General features: G+C 44.1%; 1 protein-coding gene across 2 annotated transcripts; it reads left to right on the top strand.

The window, feature by feature from the left end:
• Positions 1-71: 71 nt before the first annotated feature.
• WDR54 (WD repeat domain 54) lies at positions 72-25,296 on the top strand. Of its 2 annotated transcripts, none has more exons than XM_066572819.1 (10): positions 72-152; positions 3,594-3,826; positions 6,910-6,972; positions 7,048-7,114; positions 7,211-7,267; positions 8,499-8,626; positions 22,334-22,434; positions 22,527-22,689; positions 22,763-22,837; positions 22,910-25,296. In XM_066572819.1, exons 2-10 carry the CDS (start codon positions 3,602-3,604, stop codon positions 23,039-23,041), a joined length of 1,011 nt encoding a protein of 336 aa, XP_066428916.1. In that variant the 5' UTR covers positions 72-152; positions 3,594-3,601; the 3' UTR covers positions 23,042-25,296. The 2 variants fall into 2 exon arrangements, with proteins under 2 accessions (XP_066428916.1, XP_066428915.1); XM_066572818.1 differs by having other exon boundaries at positions 112-193.

Raw genomic sequence — 25,296 nt, 5'->3', positions numbered from 1 at the left:
GCAACCAATGAGGTTGTGAATGAGCAGAAGTGTTGTGAAATATAGATATATACCGCCCTGGGGGCTTCATAGATCACGTGGCCAGACGACTGCTGATGACGCAATGTTACCATAGTAACCAGAGCTGCACTCACCGAGCAACGAAGACTCCGGTAAATGGCCGTCGTATCCATTATCTATACCCCTCATACCGGTATATCCCCTTCCTTCATACATGTAACTACCCCTCATACCGCTAATATTCCATCCTTCATACATGTAACCCCCCCTCATACCGCTAATATCCCCTCCTTCATACGTGTAACTACCCCTCATACTGGTATATCCTCTCCTTCATACATGTAACCACCCCTCCTACCGCTTATATCTCATCCTTCATACATGTAACTCCCCCTCCTACCGCTAATATCCCCTCCTTCATACATGTAACTACCCCTCCTACCGCTAATATCCTCTCCTTCATACATGTAACTCCCCCTCATACCGCTAATATCCTCTCCTTCATACATGTAACTCCCCCTCATACCGCTAATATCCTCTCCTTCATACATGTAACTCCCCCTCATACCGCTAATATCCTCTCCTTCATACATGTAACCACCCCTCCTACCGCTTATATCTCATCCTTCATACATATAACTACCCCTCCTACCGCTAATATCCCCTCCTTCATACATGTAACTCCCCCTCCTACCGCTAATATCCCCTCCTTCATACATGTAACTACCCCTCCTACCGCTAATATCCCCTCCTTCATACATGTAACTCCCCCTCATGCCGCTAATATCCCCTCCTTCATACATGTAACTCCCCCTCATGCCGCTAATATCCCCTCCTTCATACATGTAACTCCCCCTCATACCGCTAATATCCCCTCCTTCATACATGTAACTCCCCCTCATACCGCTAATATCCCCTCCTTCATACATGTAACTCCCCCTCATACTGCTAATATCCTCTCCTTCATACATGTAACTCCCCCTCATACCGCTAATATCCCCTCCTTCATACATGTAACTCCCCCTCCTACCGCTAATATCCCCTCCTTCATACATGTAACTACCCCTCCTACCGCTAATATCCCCTCCTTCATACATGTAACTACCCCTCCTACCGCTAATATCCCCTCCTTCATACATGTAACTCCCCCTCATGCCGCTAATATCCCCTCCTTCATACATGTAACTCCCCCTCATGCCGCTAATATCCCCTCCTTCATACATGTAACTCCCCCTCATACCGCTAATATCCCCTCCTTCATACATGTAACTCCCCCTCATACCGCTAATATCCCCTCCTTCATACATGTAACTCCCCCTCATACCGCTAATATCCCCTCCTTCATACATGTAACTCCCCCTCATACTGCTAATATCCTCTCCTTCATACATGTAACTCCCCCTCATACCGCTAATATCCCCTCCTTCATACATGTAACTCCCCCTCATACTGCTAATATCTCCTCCTTCATACATGTAACTCCCCCTCATACCGCTAATATCCTCTCCTTCATACATATAACTACTCCTCATACCGCTAATATCCCCTTCCTTCATACATGTAACTACCCCTCATACCGCTAATATCCCCATCCTTCATACATGTAACTACCCCTCATACCGCTAATATCCTCTCCTTCATACATATAACTACTCCTCATACCGCTAATATCCCCTTCCTTCATACATGTAACTACCCCTCATACCGCTAATATCCTCTCCTTCATACATGTAACTACCCCTCATACCGCTAATATCCTCTCCTTCATACATGTAACTACCCCTCATACCGCTAATATCCCCTTCCTTCATACATGTAACTACCCCTCATACCTCTAATATCCCCTTCCTTCATACATGTAACTACCCCTCATACCGCTAATATCCCCTTCCTTCATACATGTACCTACCCCTCATACCGCTTATCTCCCCTCCTTCATACATGTTACTACCCCTCCTACCGCTAATATCTCCTTCATACATGTAACTACCCCTCATACCGCTAATATCCCCTTCTTCATACATGTAACTACTCCTCATACCGCTAATATCTCCTCCTTCATACATGTAACTACCCCTCATACCGCTAATATCCCCTTCCTTCATACATGTACCTACCCCTCATACCGCTTATCTCCCCTCCTTCATACATGTTACTACCCCTCCTACCGCTAATATCTCCTTCATACATGTAACTACCCCTCATACCGCTAATATCTTCTCCTTCATACATGTAACTCCCCCTCATGCCGCTAATATCCTCTCCTTCATACATGTAACTCCCCCTCATACCGCTAATATCCTCTCCTTCATACATGTAACTCCCCCTCATACCGCTAATATCCTCTCCTTCATACATGTAACTCCCCCTCATACCGCTAATATCCCCTCCTTCATACATGTAACTCCCCCTCATACCGCTTATCTCCCCTCCTTCATACATGTTACTACCCCTCCTACCGCTAATATCTCCTTCTTCATACATGTAACTACCCCTCATACCGCTAATATCTCATCCTTCATACATGTAACTACCCCTCATACCGCTAATATCCTCTCCTTCATACATGTAACTCCCCCTCATACCGCTAATATCCTCTCCTTCATACATGTAACTCCCCCTCATACCGCTAATATCCTCTCCTTCATACATGTAACTCCCCCTCATACCGCTAATATCCTCTCCTTCATACATGTAACTCCCCCTCATACCGCTAATATCCTCTCCTTCATACATGTAACTCCCCCTCATACCGCTAATATCCTCTCCTTCATACATGTAACTCCCCCTCATACCGCTAATATCCCCTCCTTCATACATGTAACTCCCCCTCATACCGCTAATATCCTCTCCTTCATACATGTTACTACCCCTCCTACCGCTAATATCTCATCCTTCATACATGTAACTCCCCCTCATACCGCTAATATCCTCTCCTTCATACATGTAACTCCCCCTCATACCGCTAATATCCCCTCCTTCATACATGTAACTCCCCCTCATACCGCTTATCTCCCCTCCTTCATACATGTTACTACCCCTCATACCGCTAATATCCCCTCCTTCATACATGTAACTCCCCCTCATACCGCTAATATCCCCTCCTTCATACATGTAACTACCCCTTATACCGCTAATATCTCATCCTTCATACATGTAACTCCCCCTCATACCGCTAATATCCCCTCCTTCATACATGTAACTACCCCTCATACCGCTTATCTCCCCTCCTTCATACATGTTACTACCCCTCATACCGCTAATATCCCCTCCTTCATACATGTAACTCCCCCTCATACCTCTAATATCCCCTCCTTCATACATGTAACCAGCCCTCCTTCTGGTAGCATCCCCTCCCTTTCTGTTGGACAGCATGGGCTGGATGATTGGGGTTAGAGCTGGTGGCTGCAGTGTGATGATGCCTCATCCCGACAGTAAGCGGCGCTGTTGTTGGGGGCCGTTGCACTGCCTCGTCCACCTTCTTTGTTTTCTTGCTAGTCTTCAGGGTGGAGTTATGGACACGGTATCCTTCTCATCTGATATCATCCACATACCTGTTTTGTGGTTCACATACTTTTTCCTCTTGTACGCAGGTTCCATCATGTATCGTAAAGACAAGAGTATCCAGATGAAGAGTAGTGCCTCTGCCCTGTACAACAACCTCAGCGTCCTGCCCATCAGCGACAAGAGCCTCACCTACTTCACCGTCGTCCATGCCAACACCGTGAACATGGTGAGCGCCTCCGCCGACAGCCTAAACTTCTCCCACCGCCAGCTGCAGTCCAAGGAGGGGAGTGTGGCCCTCAGCTCATCCCTCATCACACAGGTCAGTGACACTGTACTGCACCCTACTGGTCACTTGGGAGTATTACAATCCCCTCCTTTAACTATGGCCCCACATACCCCCTTACGTACGTAACCTTCTTCCTGCATTTATGACGAGGATGGCTTCAGGTTTATGCGGGCCCTTGGGTGACCGTCTTAGTGGCCCCTCTACTGTCAGTACACATGCAGCAGTAAATCTGCAACGGCGCATACAGTGACCATATAATGGTAGATACCGGCTCTACACAGGTGCATGGCAGACTAGTGATTACCATACCATTATGTCATACTACCCCTCCTACCACTAGTATCTCCTCCTTCATACATGTACCTATGCCTAATATCGGTAATATCTTCTTCATACATGTAACTACCCCTCATACTGCTAATATCCCCTCCTCTGTACATGTAACTACCCCTCATACCGCTAATATCTCATCCTTCATACATGTACCTACCCCTCATACCGCTAATATCTCATCCTTCATACATGTACCTACCCCTCATACCGCTAATATCTCATCCTTCATACATGTACCTAACCCTCATGCCGCTAATATCTCATCCCTCATACATGTACCTACCCCTCATACCGCTAATATCTCATCCTTCATACATGTACCTACCCCTCATGCCGCTAATATCTCATCCTTCATACATGTAACTACCCCTCATACCGCTAATATCCCCTACTATATACATGTAACTACCCCTCATACCGCTAATATCTCCTCCTCTATACATGTACCTACCCCTCATGCCGCTAATATCTCATCCTTCATACATGTAACTACCCCTCATACCGCTAATATCTCATCCTTCATACATGTAACTACCCCTCATACCGCTAATATCCCCTACTATATACATGTAACTACCCCTCATACCGCTAATATCTCCTCCTCTATACATGTAACTACCCCTCATACCGCTAATATCCCCTCCTTCATACATGTAACTCCCCCTCCTGCGGCTAATATCCTCTCTTCATACATGTAACTATCCCTCCTGCCGCTTATATCTGCTCCTTCATACATGTAACTATGCCTAATATCGGTAATATCTCCTCCATCATAACTACCCCTCATACCGCTAATATCCCCTACTTCATACATGTAACTACCCCTCCTACCACTAATATCCCCTTCCTTCATACATGTAACTACCCCTCATACCGCTAATATCCCCTTCCTTCATACATGTAACTACCCCTCATACCGCCAATATCCCCATCCTTCATACATGTAACTACCCCTCATACCGCCAATATCCCCATCCTTCATACATGTAACTACCCCTCATACCGCCAATATCCCCATCCTTCATACATGTAACTAACCCTCATACCGCTAATATCCCCTTCCTTCATACATGTAACTACCCCTCATACCGCTAATATCCCCTTCCTTCATACATGTAACTACCCCTCATACCGCTAATATCCCCATCCCTCATACATGTAACTACCCCTCATACCGCTAATATCCCCATCCTTCATACATGTAACTACCCCTCATACCGCTAATATCCCCATCCTTCATACATGTAACTACCCCTCATACCGCTAATATCCCATTCCTTCATACATGTAACTACCCCTCATACCGCTAATATCCCCATCCTTCATACATGTAACTACCCCTCATACCGCTAATATCCCCATCCTTCATACATGTAACTACCCCTCATACCGCTAATATCCCCTTCCTTCATACATGTAACTACCCCTCATACCGCTAATATCCCCTTCCTTCATACATGTAACTACCCCTCATACCGCTAATATCCCCTTCCTTCATACATGTAACTACCCCTCATACCGCTAATATCCCCTTCCTTCATACATGTAACTACCCCTCATACCGCTAATATCCCCTTCCTTCATACATGTAACTACCCCTCATATCGCTAATATCCCCTTCCTTCATACATGTAACTACCCCTCATACCGCTAATATCCCCCTCCTTCATACATGTAACTACCCCTCATACCGCTAATATCCCCTTCCTTCATACATGTAACTACCTCTCATACCGCTAATATCCCCTTCCTTCATACATGTAACTACCCCTCATACCGCTAATATCCCCTTCCTTCATACATGTAACTACCCCTCATACCGCTAATATCCCCTTCCTTCATACATGTAACTACCCCTCATACCGCTAATATCCCCTTCCTTCATACATGTAACTACCCCTCATACCGCTAATATCCCCTTCCTTCATACATGTAACTACCCCTCATACCGCTAATATCCCCTTCCTTCATACATGTAACTACCCCTCATACCGCTAATATCCCCTTCCTTCATACATGTAACTACTCCTCATACCGCTAATATCTCCTCCTCTATACATGTAACCACCCTTCCTACCGCTAATATCCCCTCCTTCATACATGTAACTACCCCTCATACCGCTAATGTCTCCTCCTCTATACATGTAACTACCTTTTATACCGCTAATATCCCCTCCTCTATACATGTAATTACCCCTCATACTGCTAATATCCCCCTCCTTCATACATGTAACTACCCTTCTTACTGCTAATATCCCCTCTTTCGTACATGTAACTACCCCTCCTACCGCTAATATCTCCTCCTTCATACATGTAACTACGTCTAATATCGGCAATATCCCTTCCTTCATACATGTAACTACGCCTAATATCGGTAATATCTCCTCCTTCATACATGTAACTACCCCTCATACTGCTAATATTTCTATTCCTATTGTATCCTTCCTGTATATACACCTAGTGGTCTGTCATGGGCACTGCACCCTCCTATTGTATCCTACCTTTATATACACCTAGTGGTCCGTCATGGGTACTGCACCCTCCTATTGTATCCTTCCTTTATATACACCTAGTGGTCAGTCATGGGTACTGCACCCTCCTATTGTATCCTTCCTTTATATACACCTAGTGGTCAGTCATGGGTACTGCACCCTCCTATTGTATCCTTCCTGTATATACTCCTAGAGGTCTGTCGTGGGCACTGCACCCTCTTGCATGTTTGTTTCTCTCCATAAGGTGTCGTTATCATCTATCTAATCTGCTCTCATCATATATAATTTTAGGCGTCCTGGTGCGTTCTGCCGTCCAGAGTCCTGCTGGTGCTCACCTCACAGAAGGGAATCCAGGTAATATAATAGGTATCACACCTCGCCATTTCTAGGTGCCTGGGGATCTGCTGACTGCTCGTTTCCCTTTGGTAGATGTATGAGTCTGACGGCTCTATAATGGTGTACTGGCACGCACTCGATGCACTGGAAACCCCACAGGGTACGTAGATGACTGAGCGCTGTTAGGAGTCGGACATCTTTTACATACGATGTGGTGGTAATACTCAATTTATTCTATGTTTCTCCCCATGGACAGCTCAGGCGGTGTTTGCTCGTGGCATCGCTCCGACTGGAGGACGCTACATCTGTGTAGGTGAGATAATGGGGATATACAGGGGGGGACAAAATATGGAAACGCCACCCCCCCCCCCCACCCCCCCCCCCCACACACACACACACACACACACACACACACACACACACACACACACAAAATCTTGACTAATATGCTGTAGGAAAGCCTATTGCTGTCAGAACTGCTTGCCGTCTCCTCAGAATGCATCAATAGAGGTCCTGTCTTGTTTGCCCCATTCTTCCCCCAAGACATTGACAAGTTCTGGTAACGGTGATGGGGGTGGACGGCGCACTCGAACACTACTTTCCAACACGGACCACAACGGCTCAATGATATTGATATTGGGTGATTGTGGAGGCCACGGCAAATGCCACATCTTCATGCTCCAAAAAGCAGTCTTGGACGATGTAAGCTGTGTGAACAGGGACTTATCATCTTCATAAAGGGCATCACCATCAGGGCACTAACGTTACACCAGAGGATGGACCTGGTTGCTCAAAATGGGCACATAATCGTTGGCAGTGATGCGACTGTGCAGGGTAATAAAGGGTCCGGCAGACTACCATGATATGGCTGCCCGTACCGTGACTGAACCCCCACCTGGTAGCAACCAATCTGGATGGTAAGCTTGGGATGGCATTCTCCAGACGCAGATTCGACCAGAAGTGGGAAACCGTGTGATGGGCGACTCATCCGACCAAGTGACCTTCTTCCATTGCTCCATAATCCAGGTTTCACCGCTGTCCTCTAGTAGCATTTCAATCACTGATGAGTGGTTCAGGAAGACAAATAACCGTTACCATCACGCCTACTAACTCCGCTGTACTAGACATGAATGGATTAGGAGGGATCCACATGGGATTTTAATCATTAGCACTGAGCTGCCTTTTTGACCCCTGCTTGGCTGAGAGCTTTCCCACCATATTTGTGTTGACTTCACCTCTTGCCCTGCTCTGGGTGGTTTTGGGAGCCGTCTGGTAACAGCAGCTGACTGACTCAAACCCCTGACCAGTGGATCCTTGTTGCTCGGGCAGATATCCACTTCTGGCCAGCAGCATCTGTGCCATATTACCTTCACTTAATATCGGTTTCTACATGTTTAAATGAAATATGATTTATGTTCCCATGTAATTTAAGGCATGCATTTTGTGCAGTGTTTCCATATTTTTGTCCACCCCCCTGTACAGAGGCTGCAGATGAGGGAGTCACTAGAGATAAATTGATTGCCTGTACCTCTCACTCTCTGCAGGGACGTCCTCTGGCCTCGTCCTCGTGTTTGACGTCCCCGCTAAAGGCACAAACATTACACTGGCGGAAGTCTTAGCTGAACACCGAGACCCCATTACTGACATCGCTTGTGAGACATGTCAGGGCAAGGTGAGGGGCAAACAATACCCCCAAAACTCACCATGTTGACCTTACTTTACAGCTCTATAATCTCCTGTACTCCCCTCACTATACAGCTCTATAATCTCCTGTACTGTCCTCACTATACAGCTCTATAATCTCCTGTACTCCCCTCACTATACAGCTCTATAATCTCCTGTACTCACCTCACTATACAGCTCTATAATCTCCTGTACTCCCCTCACTATACAGCTCTATAATCTCCTGTACTGTCCTCACTATACAGCTCTATAATCTCCTGTACTGTCCTCACTATACAGCTCTATAATCTCCTGTACTCACCTCACTATACAGCTCTATAATCTCCTGTACTGTCCTCACTATACAGCTCTATAATCTCCTGTACTGTCCTCACTATACAGCTCTATAATCTCCTGTACTGGCCTCACTATACAGCTCTATAATCTCCTGTACTGTCCTCACTATACAGCTCTATAATCTCCTGTACTCACCTCACTATACAGCTCTATAATCTCCTGTACTGTCCTCACTATACAGCTCTATAATCTCCTGTACTCCCCTCACTATACAGCTCTATAATCTCCTGTACTCACCTCACTATACAGCTCTATAATCTCCTGTACTCCCCTCACTATACAGCTCTATAATCTCCTGTACTCCCCTCACTATACAGCTCTATAATCTCCTGTACTGTCCTCACTATACAGCTCTATAATCTCCTGTACTGTCCTCACTATACAGCTCTATAATCTCCTGTACTGTCCTCACTATACAGCTCTATAATCTCCTGTACTGTCCTCACTATACAGCTCTATAATCTCCTGTACTCACCTCACTATACAGCTCTATAATCTCCTGTACTCACCTCACTATACAGCTCTATAATCTCCTGTACTGTCCTCACTATACAGCTCTATAATCTCCTGTACTGTCCTCACTATACAGCTCTATAATCTCCTGTACTCCCCTCACTATACAGCTCTATAATCTCCTGTTCTATCCTCACTATACAGCTCTATAATCTCCTGTTCTATCCTCACTATACAGCTCTATAATCTCCTGTTCTATCCTCACTATACAGCTCTATAATCTCCTGTACTGTCCTCACTATACAGCTCTATAATCTCCTGTACTGTCCTCACTATACAGCTCTATAATCTCCTGTTCTATCCTCACTATACAGCTCTATAATCTCCTGTACTGTCCTCACTATACAGCTCTATAATCTCCTGTTCTATCCTCACTATACAGCTCTATAATCTCCTGTACTGTCCTCACTATACAGCTCTATAATCTCCTGTACTCCCCTCACTATACAGCTCTATAATCTCCTGTACTCCCCTCACTATACAGCTCTATAATCTCCTGTACTCCCCTCACTATACAGCTCTAATCTCCTGTATTGTCCTCACTATACAGCTCTATAATCTCCTGTACTGTCCTCACTATACAGCTCTATAATCTCCTGTACTGCCCTCACTATACAGCTCTATAATCTCCTGTACTGTCCTCACTATACAGCTCTATAATCTCCTGTACTGTCCTCACTATACAGCTCTATAATCTCCTGTTCTATCCTCACTATACAGCTCTATAATCTCCTGTTCTGTCCTCACTATACAGCTCTATAATCTCCTGTACTCACCTCACTATACAGCTCTATAATCTCCTGTTCTGTCCTCACTATACAGCTCTATAATCTCCTGTACTCACCTCACTATACAGCTCTATAATCTCCTGTACTGTCCTCACTATACAGCTCTATAATCTCCTGTACTGTCCTCACTATACAGCTCTATAATCTCCTGTACTGTCCTCACTATACAGCTCTATAATCTCCTGTTCTATCCTCACTATACAGCTCTATAATCTCCTGTAGTGTCCTCACTATACAGCTCTATAATCTCCTGTACTGTCCTCACTATACAGCTCTATAATCTCCTGTACTGTCCTCACTATACAGCTCTATAATCTCCTGTACTCACCTCACTATACAGCTCTATAATCTCCTGTTCTGTCCTCACTATACAGCTCTATAATCTCCTGTACTGTCCTCACTATACAGCTCTATAATCTCCTGTACTGTCCTCACTATACAGCTCTATAATCTCCTGTACTGCCCTCACTATACAGCTCTATAATTTCCTGTACTCACCTTACTATACAGCTCTATAATCTCCTGTTCTGTCCTCACTATACAGCTCTATAATCTCCTGTACTGTCCTCACTATACAGCTCTATAATCTCCTGTACTGTCCTCACTATACAGCTCTATAATCTCCTGTACTGCCCTCACTATACAGCTCTATAATTTCCTGTACTCACCTCACTATACAGCTCTATAATCTCCTGTAGTGTCCTCACTATACAGCTCTATAATCTCCTGTACTGTCCTCACTATACAGCTCTATAATCTCCTGTACTGTCCTCACTATACAGCTCTATAATCTCCTGTACTCACCTCACTATACAGCTCTATAATCTCCTGTACTGTCCTCACTATACAGCTCTATAATCTCCTGTTCTATCCTCACTATACAGCTCTATAATCTCCTGTATTGTCCTCACTATACAGCTCTATAATCTCCTGTACTCCCCTCACTATACAGCTCTATAATCTCCTGTACTCCCCTCACTATACAGCTCTATAATCTCCTGTACTCCCCTCACTATACAGCTCTAATCTCCTGTACTGTCCTCACTATACAGCTCTATAATCTCCTGTTCTATCCTCACTATACAGCTCTATAATCTCCTGTACTCGCCTCACTATACAGCTCTATAATTTCCTGTACTGTCCTCTCTATACAGCTCTATAATCTCCTGTATTGTCCTCACTATACAGCTCTATAATCTCCTGTACTGTCCTCACCATACAGCTCTATAATCTCCTGTACTGTCCTCACTATACAGCTCTATAATCTCCTGTTCTATCCTCTCTATACAGCTCTATAATCTCCTGTACTGTCCTCACTATACAGCTCTATAATCTCCTGTACTCCCCTCACTATACAGCTCTATAATCTCCTGTACTGCCCTCACTATACAGCTCTATAATCTCCTGTAGTGTCCTCACTATACAGCTCTATAATCTCCTGTTCTATCCTCACTATACAGCTCTATAATCTCCTGTTCTATCCTCACTATACAGCTCTATAATCTCCTGTACTGTCCTCACTATACAGCTCTATAATCTCCTGTACTGTCCTCACTATACAGCTCTATAATCTCCTGTACTCACCTCACTATACAGCTCTATAATCTCCTGTACTGTCCTCACTATACAGCTCTATAATCTCCTGTACTCACCTCACTATACAGCTCTATAATCTCCTGTACTCCCCTCACTATACAGCTCTATAATCTCCTCTACTGTCCTCACTATACAGCTCTATAATCTCTTATACTGTCCTCACTATACAGCTCTATAATCTCCTGTACTGTCCTCACTATACAGCTCTATAATCTCCTGTACTGTCCTCACTATACAGCTCTATAATCTCCTGTACTCCCCTCACTATACAGCTCTATAATCTCCTCTGCTGTCCTCACTATACAGCTCTATAATCTCCTGTACTCACCTCACTATACAGCTCTATAATCTCCTCTGCTGTCCTCACTATACAGCTCTATAATCTCCTCTACTGTCCTCACTATACAGCTCTATAATCTCCTCTACTGTCCTCACTATACAGCTCTATAATCTCCTCTACTGTCCTCACTATACAGCTCTATAATTTCCTGTACTGTCCTCACTATACAGCTCTATAATCTCCTGTACTCACCTCACTATACAGCTCTATAATCTCCTGTTCTATCCTCACTATACAGCTCTATAATCTCCTGTACTCACCTCACTATACAGCTCTATAATCTCCTGTACTCCCCTCACTATACAGCTCTATAATCTCCTATACTGTCCTCACTATACAGCTCTATAATCTCCTGTACTAACCTCACTATACAGCTCTATAATCTCCTGTACTGTCCTCACTATACAGCTCTATAATCTCCTGTACTCACCTCACTATACAGCTCTATAATCTCCTGTACTCCCCTCACTATACAGCTCTATAATCTCCTCTACTGTCCTCACTATACAGCTCTATAATCTCCTATACTGTCCTCACTATACAGCTCTATAATCTCCTGTACTGTCCTCACTATACAGCTCTATAATTTCCTGTACTGTCCTCACTATACAGCTCTATAATCTCCTGTACTGTCCTCACTATACAGCTCTATAATCTCCTGTTCTATCCTCACTATACAGCTCTATAATCTCCTATACTGTCCTCACTATACAGCTCTATAATCTCCTGTACTGTCCTCACTATACAGCTCTATAATTTCCTGTACTGTCCTCACTATACAGCTCTATAATCTCCTGTTCTATCCTCACTATACAGCTCTATAATCTCCTGTACTCACCTCACTATACAGCTCTATAATCTCCTGTACTGTCCTCACTATACAGCTCTATAATCTCCTGTTCTATCCTCACTATACAGCTCTATAATCTCCTGTACTCACCTCACTATACAGCTCTATAATCTCCTGTACTGTCCTCACTATACAGCTCTATAATCTCCTGTACTGTCCTCACTATACAGCTCTATAATCTCCTGTACTGTCCTCACTATACAGCTCTATAATCTCCTGTTCTATCCTCACTATACAGCTCTATAATCTCCTGTACTGTCCTCACTATACAGCTCTATAATCTCCTGTACTCACCTCACTATACAGCTCTATAATCTCCTGTACTGTCCTCACTATACAGCTCTATAATCTCCTGTACTCACCTCACTATACAGCTCTATAATCTCCTGTACTGTCCTCACTATACAGCTCTATAATCTCCTTTACTGCCCTCACTATACAGCTCTATAATCTCCTGTACTGCCCTCACTATACAGCTCTATAATCTCCTGTACTGTCCTCACTATACAGCTCTATAATCTCCTGTACTGTCCTCACTATACAGCTCTATAATCTCCTGTACTGTCCTCACTATACAGCTCTATAATCTCCTGTTCTATCCTCACTATACAGCTCTATAATCTCCTGTTCTATCCTCACTATACAGCTCTATAATCTCCTGTTCTATCCTCACTATACAGCTCTATAATCTCCTGTTCTATCCTCACTATACAGCTCTATAATCTCCTGTACTGTCCTCACTATGCAGCTCTATAATCTCCTGTTCTATCCTCACTATGCAGCTCTATAATCTCCTGTTCTATCCTCACTATACAGCTCTATAATCTCCTGTACTGTCCTCACTATACAGCTCTATAATCTCCTGTACTCACCTCACTATACAGCTCTATAATCTCCTGTACTCACCTCACTATACAGCTCTATTATCTCCTGTACTCACCTCACTATACAGCTCTATAATCTCCTGTTCTGTCCTCACTATACAGCTCTATAATCTCCTGTACTCACCTCACTATACAGCTCTATAATCTCCTGTTCTGTCCTCACTATACAGCTCTATAATCTCCTGTACTCACCTCACTATACAGCTCTATAATCTCCTGTACTGTCCTCACTATACAGCTCTATAATCTCCTGTACTGTCCTCACTATACAGCTCTATAATCTCCTGTAGTGTCCTCACTATACAGCTCTATAATCTCCTGTTCTATCCTCACTATACAGCTCTATAATCTCCTGTACTGTCCTCACTATACAGCTCTATAATCTCCTGTACTGTCCTCACTATACAGCTCTATAATCTCCTGTACTGTCCTCACTATACAGCTCTATAATCTCCTGTACTCACCTCACTATACAGCTCTATAATCTCCTGTTCTGTCCTCACTATACAGCTCTATAATCTCCTGTACTGTCCTCACTATACAGCTCTATAATATCCTGTTCTGTCCTCACTATACAGCTCTATAATCTCCTGTACTGTCCTCACTATACAGCTCTATAATCTCCTGTAGTGTCCTCACTATACAGCTCTATAATCTCCTGTTCTATCCTCACTATACAGCTCTATAATCTCCTGTAGTGTCCTCACTATACAGCTCTATAATCTCCTGTTCTATCCTCACTATACAGCTCTATAATCTCCTGTACTGTCCTCACTATACAGCTCTATAATCTCCTGTACTGTCCTCACTATACAGCTCTATAATCTCCTGTACTCACCTCACTATACAGCTCTATAATCTCCTGTTCTGTCCTCACTATACAGCTCTATAATCTCCTGTACTGTCCTCACTATACAGCTCTATAATATCCTGTTCTGTCCTCACTATACAGCTCTATAATCTCCTTTACTGTCCTCACTATACAGCTCTATAATCTCCTGTTCTATCCTCACTATACAGCTCTATAATCTCCTGTACTCACCTCACTATACAGCTCTATAATCTCCTGTATTGTCCTCACTATACAGCTCTATAATCTCCTGTACTCACCTCACTATACAGCTCTATAATCTCCTGTACTGTCCTCACTATACAGCTCTATAATCTCCTGTACTCACCTCACTATACAGCTCTATAATCTCCTGTACTGTCCTCTCTATACAGCACTATAATCTCCTGTACTGTCCTCACTATACAGCTCTATAATCTCCTGTACTGTCCTCTCTATACAGCTCTATAATCTCCTGTTCTATCCTCACTATACAGCTCTATAATCTCCTGTAGTGTCCTCTCTATACAGCTCTATAATCTCCTGTACTGCCCTCACTATACAGCTCTATAATCTCCTGTGCTATCCTCACTATACAGCTCTATAATCTCCTGTAGTGTCCTCACTATACAGCTCTATAATCTCCTGTATTGTCCTCACTATACAGCTCTATAATCTCCTGTACTGTCCTCACTATACGGCTCTATAATCTCCTGTACTCCCCTCACTATACAGCTCTATAATCTCCTGTTCTATCCTCACTATACAGCTCTATAATCTCCTGTTCTATCCTCACTATACAGCTCTATAATCTCCTGTATTGTCCTCACTATACAGCTCTATAATCTCCTGTACTATCTTCACTATACAGCTCTATAATCTCCTGTACTATCTTCACTATACAGCTCTATAATCTCCTGTTCTATCCTCACTATACAGCTCTATAATCTCCTGTACTGTCCTCACTATACAGCTCTATAATCTCCTGTACTGTCCTCACTATACAGCTCTATAATCTCCTGTACTGTCCTCAATATACAGCTCTATAATCTCCTGTACTGTCCTCACTATACAGCTCTATAATCTCCTGTACTGTCCTCACTATACAGCTCTATAATCTCCTGTACTCCCCTCACTATACAGCTCTATAACCTCCTGTACTCCCCTCACTATACAGCTCTATAACCTCCTGTACTGTCCTCACTATACAGCTCTATAGTCTCCTGTACTGTCCTCACTATACAGCTCTATAATCTCCTGTATTGTCCTCACTATACAGCTCTATAATCTCCTGTACTGTCCTCACTATACAGCTCTATAATCTCCTGTTCTATCCTCACTATACAGCTCTATAATCTCCTGTACTGTCCTCACTATACAGCTCTATAATCTCCTGTACTGTCCTCACTATACAGCTCTATAATCTCCTGTACTGTCCTCACTATACAGCTCTATAATCTCCTGTACTGCCCTCACTATACAGCTCTATAATCTCCTGTACTGTCCTCACTATACAGCTCTATAATCTCCTGTACTGTCCTCACTATACAGCTCTATAATCTCCTGTACTGCCCTCACTATACAGCTCTATAATCTCCTGTACTGCCCTCACTATACAGCTCTATAATCTCCTGTACTCACCTCACTATACAGCTCTATAATCTCCTGTACTGTCCTCACTATACAGCTCTATAATCTCCTGTACTGTCCTCACTATACAGCTCTATAATCTCCTGTACTGTCCTCACTATACAGCTCTATAATCTCCTGTACTGTCCTCACTATACAGCTCTATAATCTCCTGTACTGTCCTCACTATACAGCTCTATAATCTCCTGTACTGTCCTCACTATACAGCTCTATAATCTCCTGTACTGTCCTCACTATACAGCTCTATAATCTCCTGTACTGTCCTCACTATACAGCTCTATAATCTCCTGTACTGTCCTCACTATACAGCTCTATAATCTCCTGTACTGTCCTCACTATACAGCTCTCTAATCTCCTATGCTCTCCTCACTATACAGCTCTATAATCTCCTGTACTGTCCTCACTATACAGCTCTATAATCTCCTGTACTCACCTCACTATACAGCTCTATAATCTCCTGTACTGTCCTCACTATACAGCTCTATAATCTCCTGTACTGTCCTCACTATACAGCTCTATAATCTCCTGTACTGTCCTCACTATACAGCTCTATAATCTCCTGTACTGTCCTCACTATACAGCTCTATAATCTCCTGTACTGTCCTCACTATACAGCTCTATAATCTCCTGTACTGTCCTCACTATACAGCTCTATAATCTCCTGTACTGTCCTCACTATACAGCTCTATAATCTCCTGCACTGTCCTCTCTATACAGCACTATAATCTCCTGTACTGTCCTCACTATACAGCTCTATAATCTCCTGTTCTATCCTCACTATACAACTCTATAATCTCCTGTAGTGTCCTCTCTATACAGCTCTATAATCTCCTGTAGTGTCCTCTCTATACAGCTCTATAATCTCCTGTACTGTCCTCACTATACAGCTCTATAATCTCCTGTACTGCCCTCACTATACAGCTCTATAATCTCCTGTACTGCCCTCACTATACAGCTCTATAATCTCCTGTACTGTCCTCACTATACAGCTCTATAATCTCCTGTACTGTCCTCACTATACAGCTCTATAATCTCCTGTACTGTCCTCACTATACAGCTCTATAATCTCCTATGCTCTCCTCACTATACAGCTCTATAATCTCCTGTAGTGTCCTCACTATACAGCTCTATAATCTCCTGTGCTATCCTCACTATACAGCTCTATAATCTCCTGTACTGTCCTCACTATACAGCTCTATAATCTCCTGTAGTGTCCTCACTATACAGCTCTATAATCTCCTGTATTGTCCTCACTATACAGCTCTATAATCTCCTGTTCTATCCTCACTATACAGCTCTATAATCTCCTGTATTGTCCTCTCTATACAGCTCTATAATCTCCTGTTCTATCCTCACTATACAGCTCTATAATCTCCTGTATTGTCCTCTCTATACAGCTCTATAATCTCCTGTTCTGTCCTCTCTATACAGCTCTATAATCTCCTGTTCTATCCTCACTATACAGCTCTATAATCTCCTGTTCTATCCTCACTATACAGCTCTATAATCTCCTGTACTGTCCTCACTATACAGCTCTATAATCTCCTGTACTGTCCTCACTATACAGCTCTATAATCTCCTGTACTGTCCTCACTATACAGCTCTATAATCTCCTGTACTGTCCTCACTATACAGCTCTATAATCTCCTGTACTGTCCTCACTATACAGCTCTATAATCTCCTGTACTGTCCTCACTATACAGCTCTATAATCTCCTGTACTCCCCTCACTATACAGCTCTATAATCTCCTGTACTCCCCTCACTATAATCTCCTGTAGTGTCCTCACTATACAGCTCTATAATCTCCTGTACTCCCCTCACTATAATCTCCTGTAGTGTCCTCACTATACAGCTCTATAATCTCCTGTACTCCCCTCACTATACAGCTCTATAATCTCCTGTACTGTCCTCACTATACAGCTCTATAATCTCCTGTACTGTCCTCACTATACAGCTCTATAATCTCCTGTACTGTCCTCACTATACAGCTCTATAATCTCCTGTACTGTCCTCACTATACAGCTCTATAATCTCCTGTACTGTCCTCACTATACAGCTCTATAATCTCCTGTACTCACCTCACTATACAGCTCTATAATCTCCTGTATTGTACTCACTATACAGCTCTATAATCTCCTGTACTGTCCTCTCTATACAGCTCTATAATCTCCTGTACTCCCCTCACTATACAGCTCTATAATCTCCTGTACTCACCTCACTATACAGCTCTATAATCTCCTCTACTGTCCTCTCTATACAGCTCTATAGTCTCCTGTACTGTCCTCACTATACAGCTCTATAATCTCCTGTACTGTCCTCTCTATACAGCTCTATAGTCTCCTGTACTGTCCTCACTGTACAGCTCTATAATCTCCTGTACTGCCCTCACTATACAGCTCTATAATCTCCTGTACTGTCCTCACTATACAGCTCTATAATCTCCTGTACTGTCCTCACTATACAGCTCTATAATCTCCTGTTCTATCCTCACTATACAGCTCTATAATCTCCTGTACTGTCCTCACTGTACAGCTCTATAATCTCCTGTACTGTCCTCACTATACAGCTCTATAATCTCCTGTACTCACCTCACTATACAGCTCTATAATCTCCTGTACTGTCCTCACTAGACAGCTCTATAATCTCCTGTACTGTCCTCACTATACAGCTCTATAATCTCCTGTTCTATCCTCACTATACAGCTCTATAATCTCCTGTACTGTCCTCACTGTACAGCTCTATAATCTCCTGTACTGTCCTCACTATACAGCTCTATAATCTCCTGTACTCACCTCACTATACAGCTCTATAATCTCCTGTACTGTCCTCACTATACAGCTCTATAATCTCCTGTACTCACCTCACTATACAGCTCTATAATCTCCTGTTCTATCCTCACTATACAGCTCTATAATCTCCTGTACTGTCCTCACTATACAGCTCTATAATCTCCTGTACTGTCCTCACTATACAGCTCTATAATCTCCTGTTCTATCCTCACTATACAGCTCTATAATCTCCTGTACTGTCCTCACTATACAGCTCTATAATCTCCTGTACTGTCCTCACTATACAGCTCTATAATCTCCTGTACTCACATCACTATACAGCTCTATAATCTCCTGTACTGTCCTCACTATACAGCTCTATAATCTCCTGTACTATCCTCACTATACAGCTCTATAATCTCCTGTTCTATCCTCACTATACAGCTCTATAATCTCCTGTACTGTCCTCACTGTACAGCTCTATAATCTCCTGTACTGTCCTCACTATACAGCTCTATAATCTCCTGTACTCACCTCACTATACAGCTCTATAATCTCCTGTACTGTCCTCACTATACAGCTCTATAATCTCCTGTATTGTCCTCACTATACAGCTCTATAATCTCCTGTATTGTCCTCACTATACAGCTCTATAACCTCCTGTTCTATCCTCACTATACAGCTCTATAATCTCCTGTTCTATCCTCTCTGTACAGCTCTATAGTCTCCTGTACTGTCCTCACTATACAGCTCTATAATCTCCTGTACTGCCCTCACTATACAGCTCTATAATCTCCTGTACTGTCCTCACTATACAGCTCTATAATCTCCTGTACTGTCCTCACTATACAGCTCTATAATCTCCTGTTCTATCCTCACTATACAGCTCTATAATCTCCTGTACTGTCCTCACTGTACAGCTCTATAATCTCCTGTACTGTCCTCACTATACAGCTCTATAATCTCCTGTTCTATCCTCACTATACAGCTCTATAATCTCCTGTACTGTCCTCACTGTACAGCTCTATAATCTCCTGTACTGCCCTCACTATACAGCTCTATAATCTCCTGTACTGTCCTCACTATACAGCTCTATAATCTCCTGTACTGTCCTCACTATACAACTCTATAATCTCCTGTACTGTCCTCACTATACAGCTCTATAATCTCCTGTACTGTCCTCACTATACAGCTCTATAATCTCCTGTACTGTCCTCACTATACAGCTCTATAATCTCCTGTACTCACATCACTATACAGCTCTATAATCTCCTGTACTGTCCTCACTATACAGCTCTATAATCTCCTGTACTGTCCTCACTATACAGCTCTATAATCTCCTGTTCTATCCTCACTATACAGCTCTATAATCTCCTGTACTGTCCTCACTGTACAGCTCTATAATCTCCTGTACTGTCCTCACTATACAGCTCTATAATCTCCTGTACTCACCTCACTATACAGCTCTATAATCTCCTGTACTGTCCTCACTATACAGCTCTATAATCTCCTGTATTGTCCTCACTATACAGCTCTATAATCTCCTGTATTGTCCTCACTATACAGCTCTATAACCTCCTGTTCTATCCTCACTATACAGCTCTATAATCTCCTGTACTGTCCTCACTATACAGCTCTATAATCTCCTGTTCTATCCTCTCTATACAGCTCTATAATCTCCTGTACTGTCCTCACTATACAGCTCTATAATCTCCTGTTCTATCCTCACTATACAGCTCTATAATCTCCTGTACTGTCCTCACTATACAGCTCTATAATCTCCTGTACTGTCCTCACTATACAGCTCTATAATCTCCTGTACTGTCCTCACTATACAGCTCTATAATCTCCTGTTCTATCCTCACTATACAGCTCTATAATCTCCTGTACTGTCCTCACTATACAGCTCTATAATCTCCTGTACTGTCCTCACTATACAGCTCTATAATCTCCTGTACTGTCCTCACTATACAGCTCTATAACCTCCTGTTCTATCCTCACTATACAGCTCTATAATCTCCTGTACTGTCCTCACTATACAGCTCTATAATCTCCTGTACTCCCCTCACTATACAGCTCTATAATCTCCTGTTCTATCCTCACTATACAGCTCTATAACCTCCTGTTCTATCCTCACTATACAGCTCTATAATCTCCTGTACTCCCCTCACTATACAGCTCTATAATCTCCTGTTCTATCCTCACTATACAGCTCTATAATCTCCTGTTCTATCCTCACTATACAGCTCTATAACCTCCTGTTCTATCCTCACTATACAGCTCTATAATCTCCTGTTCTATCCTCACTATACAGCTCTATAATCTCCTGTTCTATCCTCACTATACAGCTCTATAATCTCCTGTACTCACCTCACTACACAGCTCTATAATCTCCTGTACTGTCCTCACTACACAGCTCTATAATCTCCTGTACTGTCCTCACTACACAGCTCTATAATCTCCTGTACTGTCCTCACTATACAGCTCTATAATCTCCTGTACTGTCCTCACTATACAGCTCTATAATCTCCTGTACTCACCTCACTATACAGCTCTATAATCTCCTGTACTGTCCTCACTATACAGCTCTATAATCTCCTGTACTGTCCTCACTATACAGCTCTATAATCTCCTGTTCTATCCTCACTATACAGCTCTATAATCTCCTGTTCTATCCTCACTATACAGCTCTATAATCTCCTGTACTGTCCTCACTATACAGCTCTATAATCTCCTGTACTGTCCTCACTATACAGCTCTATAATCTCCTGTACTCACCTCACTATACAGCTCTATAATCTCCTGTACTGTCCTCACTATACAGCTCTATAATCTCCTGTACTGTCCTCTCTATACAGCTCTATAATCTCCTGTACTGTCCTCACTATACAGCTCTATAATCTCCTGTACTCACCTCACTATACAGCTCTATAATCTCCTGTACTGTCCTCACTATACAGCTCTATAATCTCCTGTACTGTCCTCTCTATAATCTCCTGTACTCCCCTCACTATACAGCTCTATAATCCCCTGTAGTGTCCTCACTATACAGCTCTATAATCTCCTGTACTCACCTCACTATACAGCTCTATAATCTCCCCCACTTACTATAGATATATATATTTTTTTTAAACCTGTTAGGATCGGGACGCTGACCTGGTGACGGCCGATGACTCCGGGCTGCTCTGTGTATGGAAATCTGGGGAAGATTTCCGGTTGGTGACGAAGATCTCAGCATACGGGTGAGCGGAGGGTTCAGCGGTCTGTGTATTGGGCTGTGGATACATGACGATGTAAGCCATCACTCCTGACCTTCCACTCCTCCGTCCTCCAGTGTCACATGCTCCTCGGTAAAGTTGTGGGACGGGGTGATCGCTGCGGCTTTTGGCACAGGGCAGATACGGCTGTATGATGCCAGTACTGGAGCCATCAGTGCCGAGCTGGATTCCCACGCCAGGTGGATCTATGCCCTGGACATCGCGCCGGAGTCTGGGAGGGTAAGCCGCCATCAGTCTAGTTAACATGCCATGTCTCTGCAGGTCCGTATGTCACCTTCTGTTCTCCTTGCAGCTCCTCTCGGGGGCCGAGGACTCCTTTGTTCAGATCTGGAAGCTGGCTCGTTGTGAGGAGTCCGGACTGATTGAGGTGAAGTATAGGTGCCCGGGGCTGGGGTCGCCTCCATCCGCCAGCTACTAATCCTTGTCTTGCTCTGTGCAGGTTGAGCACCGTCACTCGGAGTGTGTGACCGATACCCAGATCTGCGGGGCGCGCTTCTGTGACCCCCAGGGCTCCTCCTTCGCCGTGACCGGCTACGACTTGAACGAGATCATCAGATACGTTCAGTTGTGAGCGCGGAGGAGGCTTCGGAAGTGGAGCGTCCCGCTTATCATCACGTAGAGAAACAAGACCCTGATGGACAGACTCGGGTCATGTGTGCATGTGCGGAGGATGAAGAAGGCACCCGGCCGTGATTAGAATCTGCTTCCCAGTGATCATACGTAATAATGTTATAACGAGTCTCACCTCCCAGCCTGTTACATTGTTACAGTTTCAAGAAGAAGTAAGTGAACCCTTTGGATGCTCCTGGGTTCTTTCTTTGATCAGAGATACAATATGGTCTGATTTTATCTAAATCGCAATTTTAAACCCAATGTAACCACACAGCTGTACCACTCGTCATTCACAGTTCAGGGAGAAAAAGTAAGTGAACCCTTCAGTGTAATAACCCGTAGATCCCCTCTAGCAGCAATCACCTCCACTGAACATTTCCTATAGCTGCAAATTGTATATGTCGAGGAGATATTTTAGATCTTCCTCCCTAGAAATGTGTCTCAGTTTGTGAATATTTCTGGGATGCCTTGTGTGCACAGCCATCTTCATGTCACAGGATCTCCATAGGATGGAGCTCAGGACTCTGACTTGGTGATTCTCAAATGCATCTTTGTTTTCCCCATTTAGGTGATTACTTGTGTGCCTTGGGTCGCTGTCTTGTGGCATCACCCAATGTCTTTTCAGCTGGAGGTCCTGGGTGACCGCCCTTACATCCTCCTGTAAGATGTTCTGTGCCACCTTAGAAGTCATTGTTCTCTTAGAGATCACAAGGAATCCAGACTGTGGGGAGCAAAGAGCCCCAAACCATGATGTCCCCTCTACTCTATCCCCCACACTATTATGCTCCCTCCACCTTTTCCCCCACACGTAGATGCCCCCTCCACCCTATCCCCCACACCATTATGTCTTTTCCACCCGATTCCCCCACATGGGGATGCCCCCTCCATCTGATCTCCCACACCCAATCCCCACACTGTTATGTTTTTTCCACCCGATCTCCCGCACGGGGATGCCCCCTCCACCTGATCTCCCGCACGGGGTGCCCCCTCAACCCGATCTCCTACACCATTATGTCTTTTCCACCTGATCCCGCTCATGGGGATGCCCCCTCCACCCTATCTCCTACACGGTGATGCCCCCTCCCCAAGCATGATGCTCCACCACCAGGCTTCACTGTAGGGATGGTATTGGGCCGCTGATGACTGGTGCCTGTTTTCTATCCACCCTACCCCCCACACAATTATGTCTTTTCCACCCGTTCCCCCACACGGTGATGTCCCCTTCACCCTATCCCCCATAGCATAATGTCTTCTCCACTGTCTTTACAGTTAGATGAGCTTTTAGTGTTGGTGTGCAGTGTTTCTTTTCTTCCTCCATGTTGTGCATCTGTACTAAGAAGTTCCATTTTTAACTCAATCGTCCATAGAACACTTACCAGAAGTATCGTAGAACATGCAGGCCGTCTCAGGTTTGGAGCTGGTGGTGGGAGCATTATAGTTTGAGGATATGGTGGAGGAGGCATCATGGTATGCAGCTGTGTTGGAGGGTGCATTACGGTATACGGCTGTGTTGGAGGGTGCATTTCGGATTGGGGGGGGCGATGGTATTGGGCAGGAGTCACAGTCCTGACCTTCACACTATAGAGATGCTCTGGCCTGAAGAGGGCTGTGCTCACATGGCATCCCAGAAATACTTATAGACTGAAACAGCTGCTGGGAGGAAAGTCACAACATGTCTCCTGAATGTCCTGTAAATCTTATTTGCAGCTACTGGAAACATTTAGTGGAGGTGATTGCTGCTAAAGGGGTAAATAAATTCAAGGGTTCATTTACTTTTTCTGATAGCTGTATTTATTCTCTATCATTTCAGTCTCCCAGGAAGCGGAGTGCACATGTGGTTGCTGTGCCTCTCAGTTACCACACGGTGTCGCTGTGGAGCATGCAGTTAGCGCAGTGGTGGGGATGGGTCATACGACACCCTGTGGCTATACTATATGTGTACGGCGGCGATCTACACAAGGACACGATGCATCACATGTCTGTAAATATGTCAGACAGCGGGACAGGGCAGCCATCCTCTCCGCACGCTGACTAATCGCATCCTCACTGCACTATACCCCTTCCTGAGTCCTGGATACCCAGCCGACCCAGGCTGATAGGTAATGTACATTAGATTGGGAGCCCCCTGGGGACAGGGACCATGTGTGTACAACACTGTCCGATGCGCTGCTGCGGGGTAAGCAGCTTCAATTAAATAAAGTCCCAGTCCATACA

Source organism: Eleutherodactylus coqui, chromosome 7, assembly GCF_035609145.1.
Source record: "Eleutherodactylus coqui strain aEleCoq1 chromosome 7, aEleCoq1.hap1, whole genome shotgun sequence".
Lineage (NCBI taxonomy): Eukaryota > Metazoa > Chordata > Amphibia > Anura > Eleutherodactylidae > Eleutherodactylus > Eleutherodactylus coqui.
Note: the sequence above shows the minus strand (reverse complement) of the source record. Positions and strands in the feature narration are given on the sequence as shown.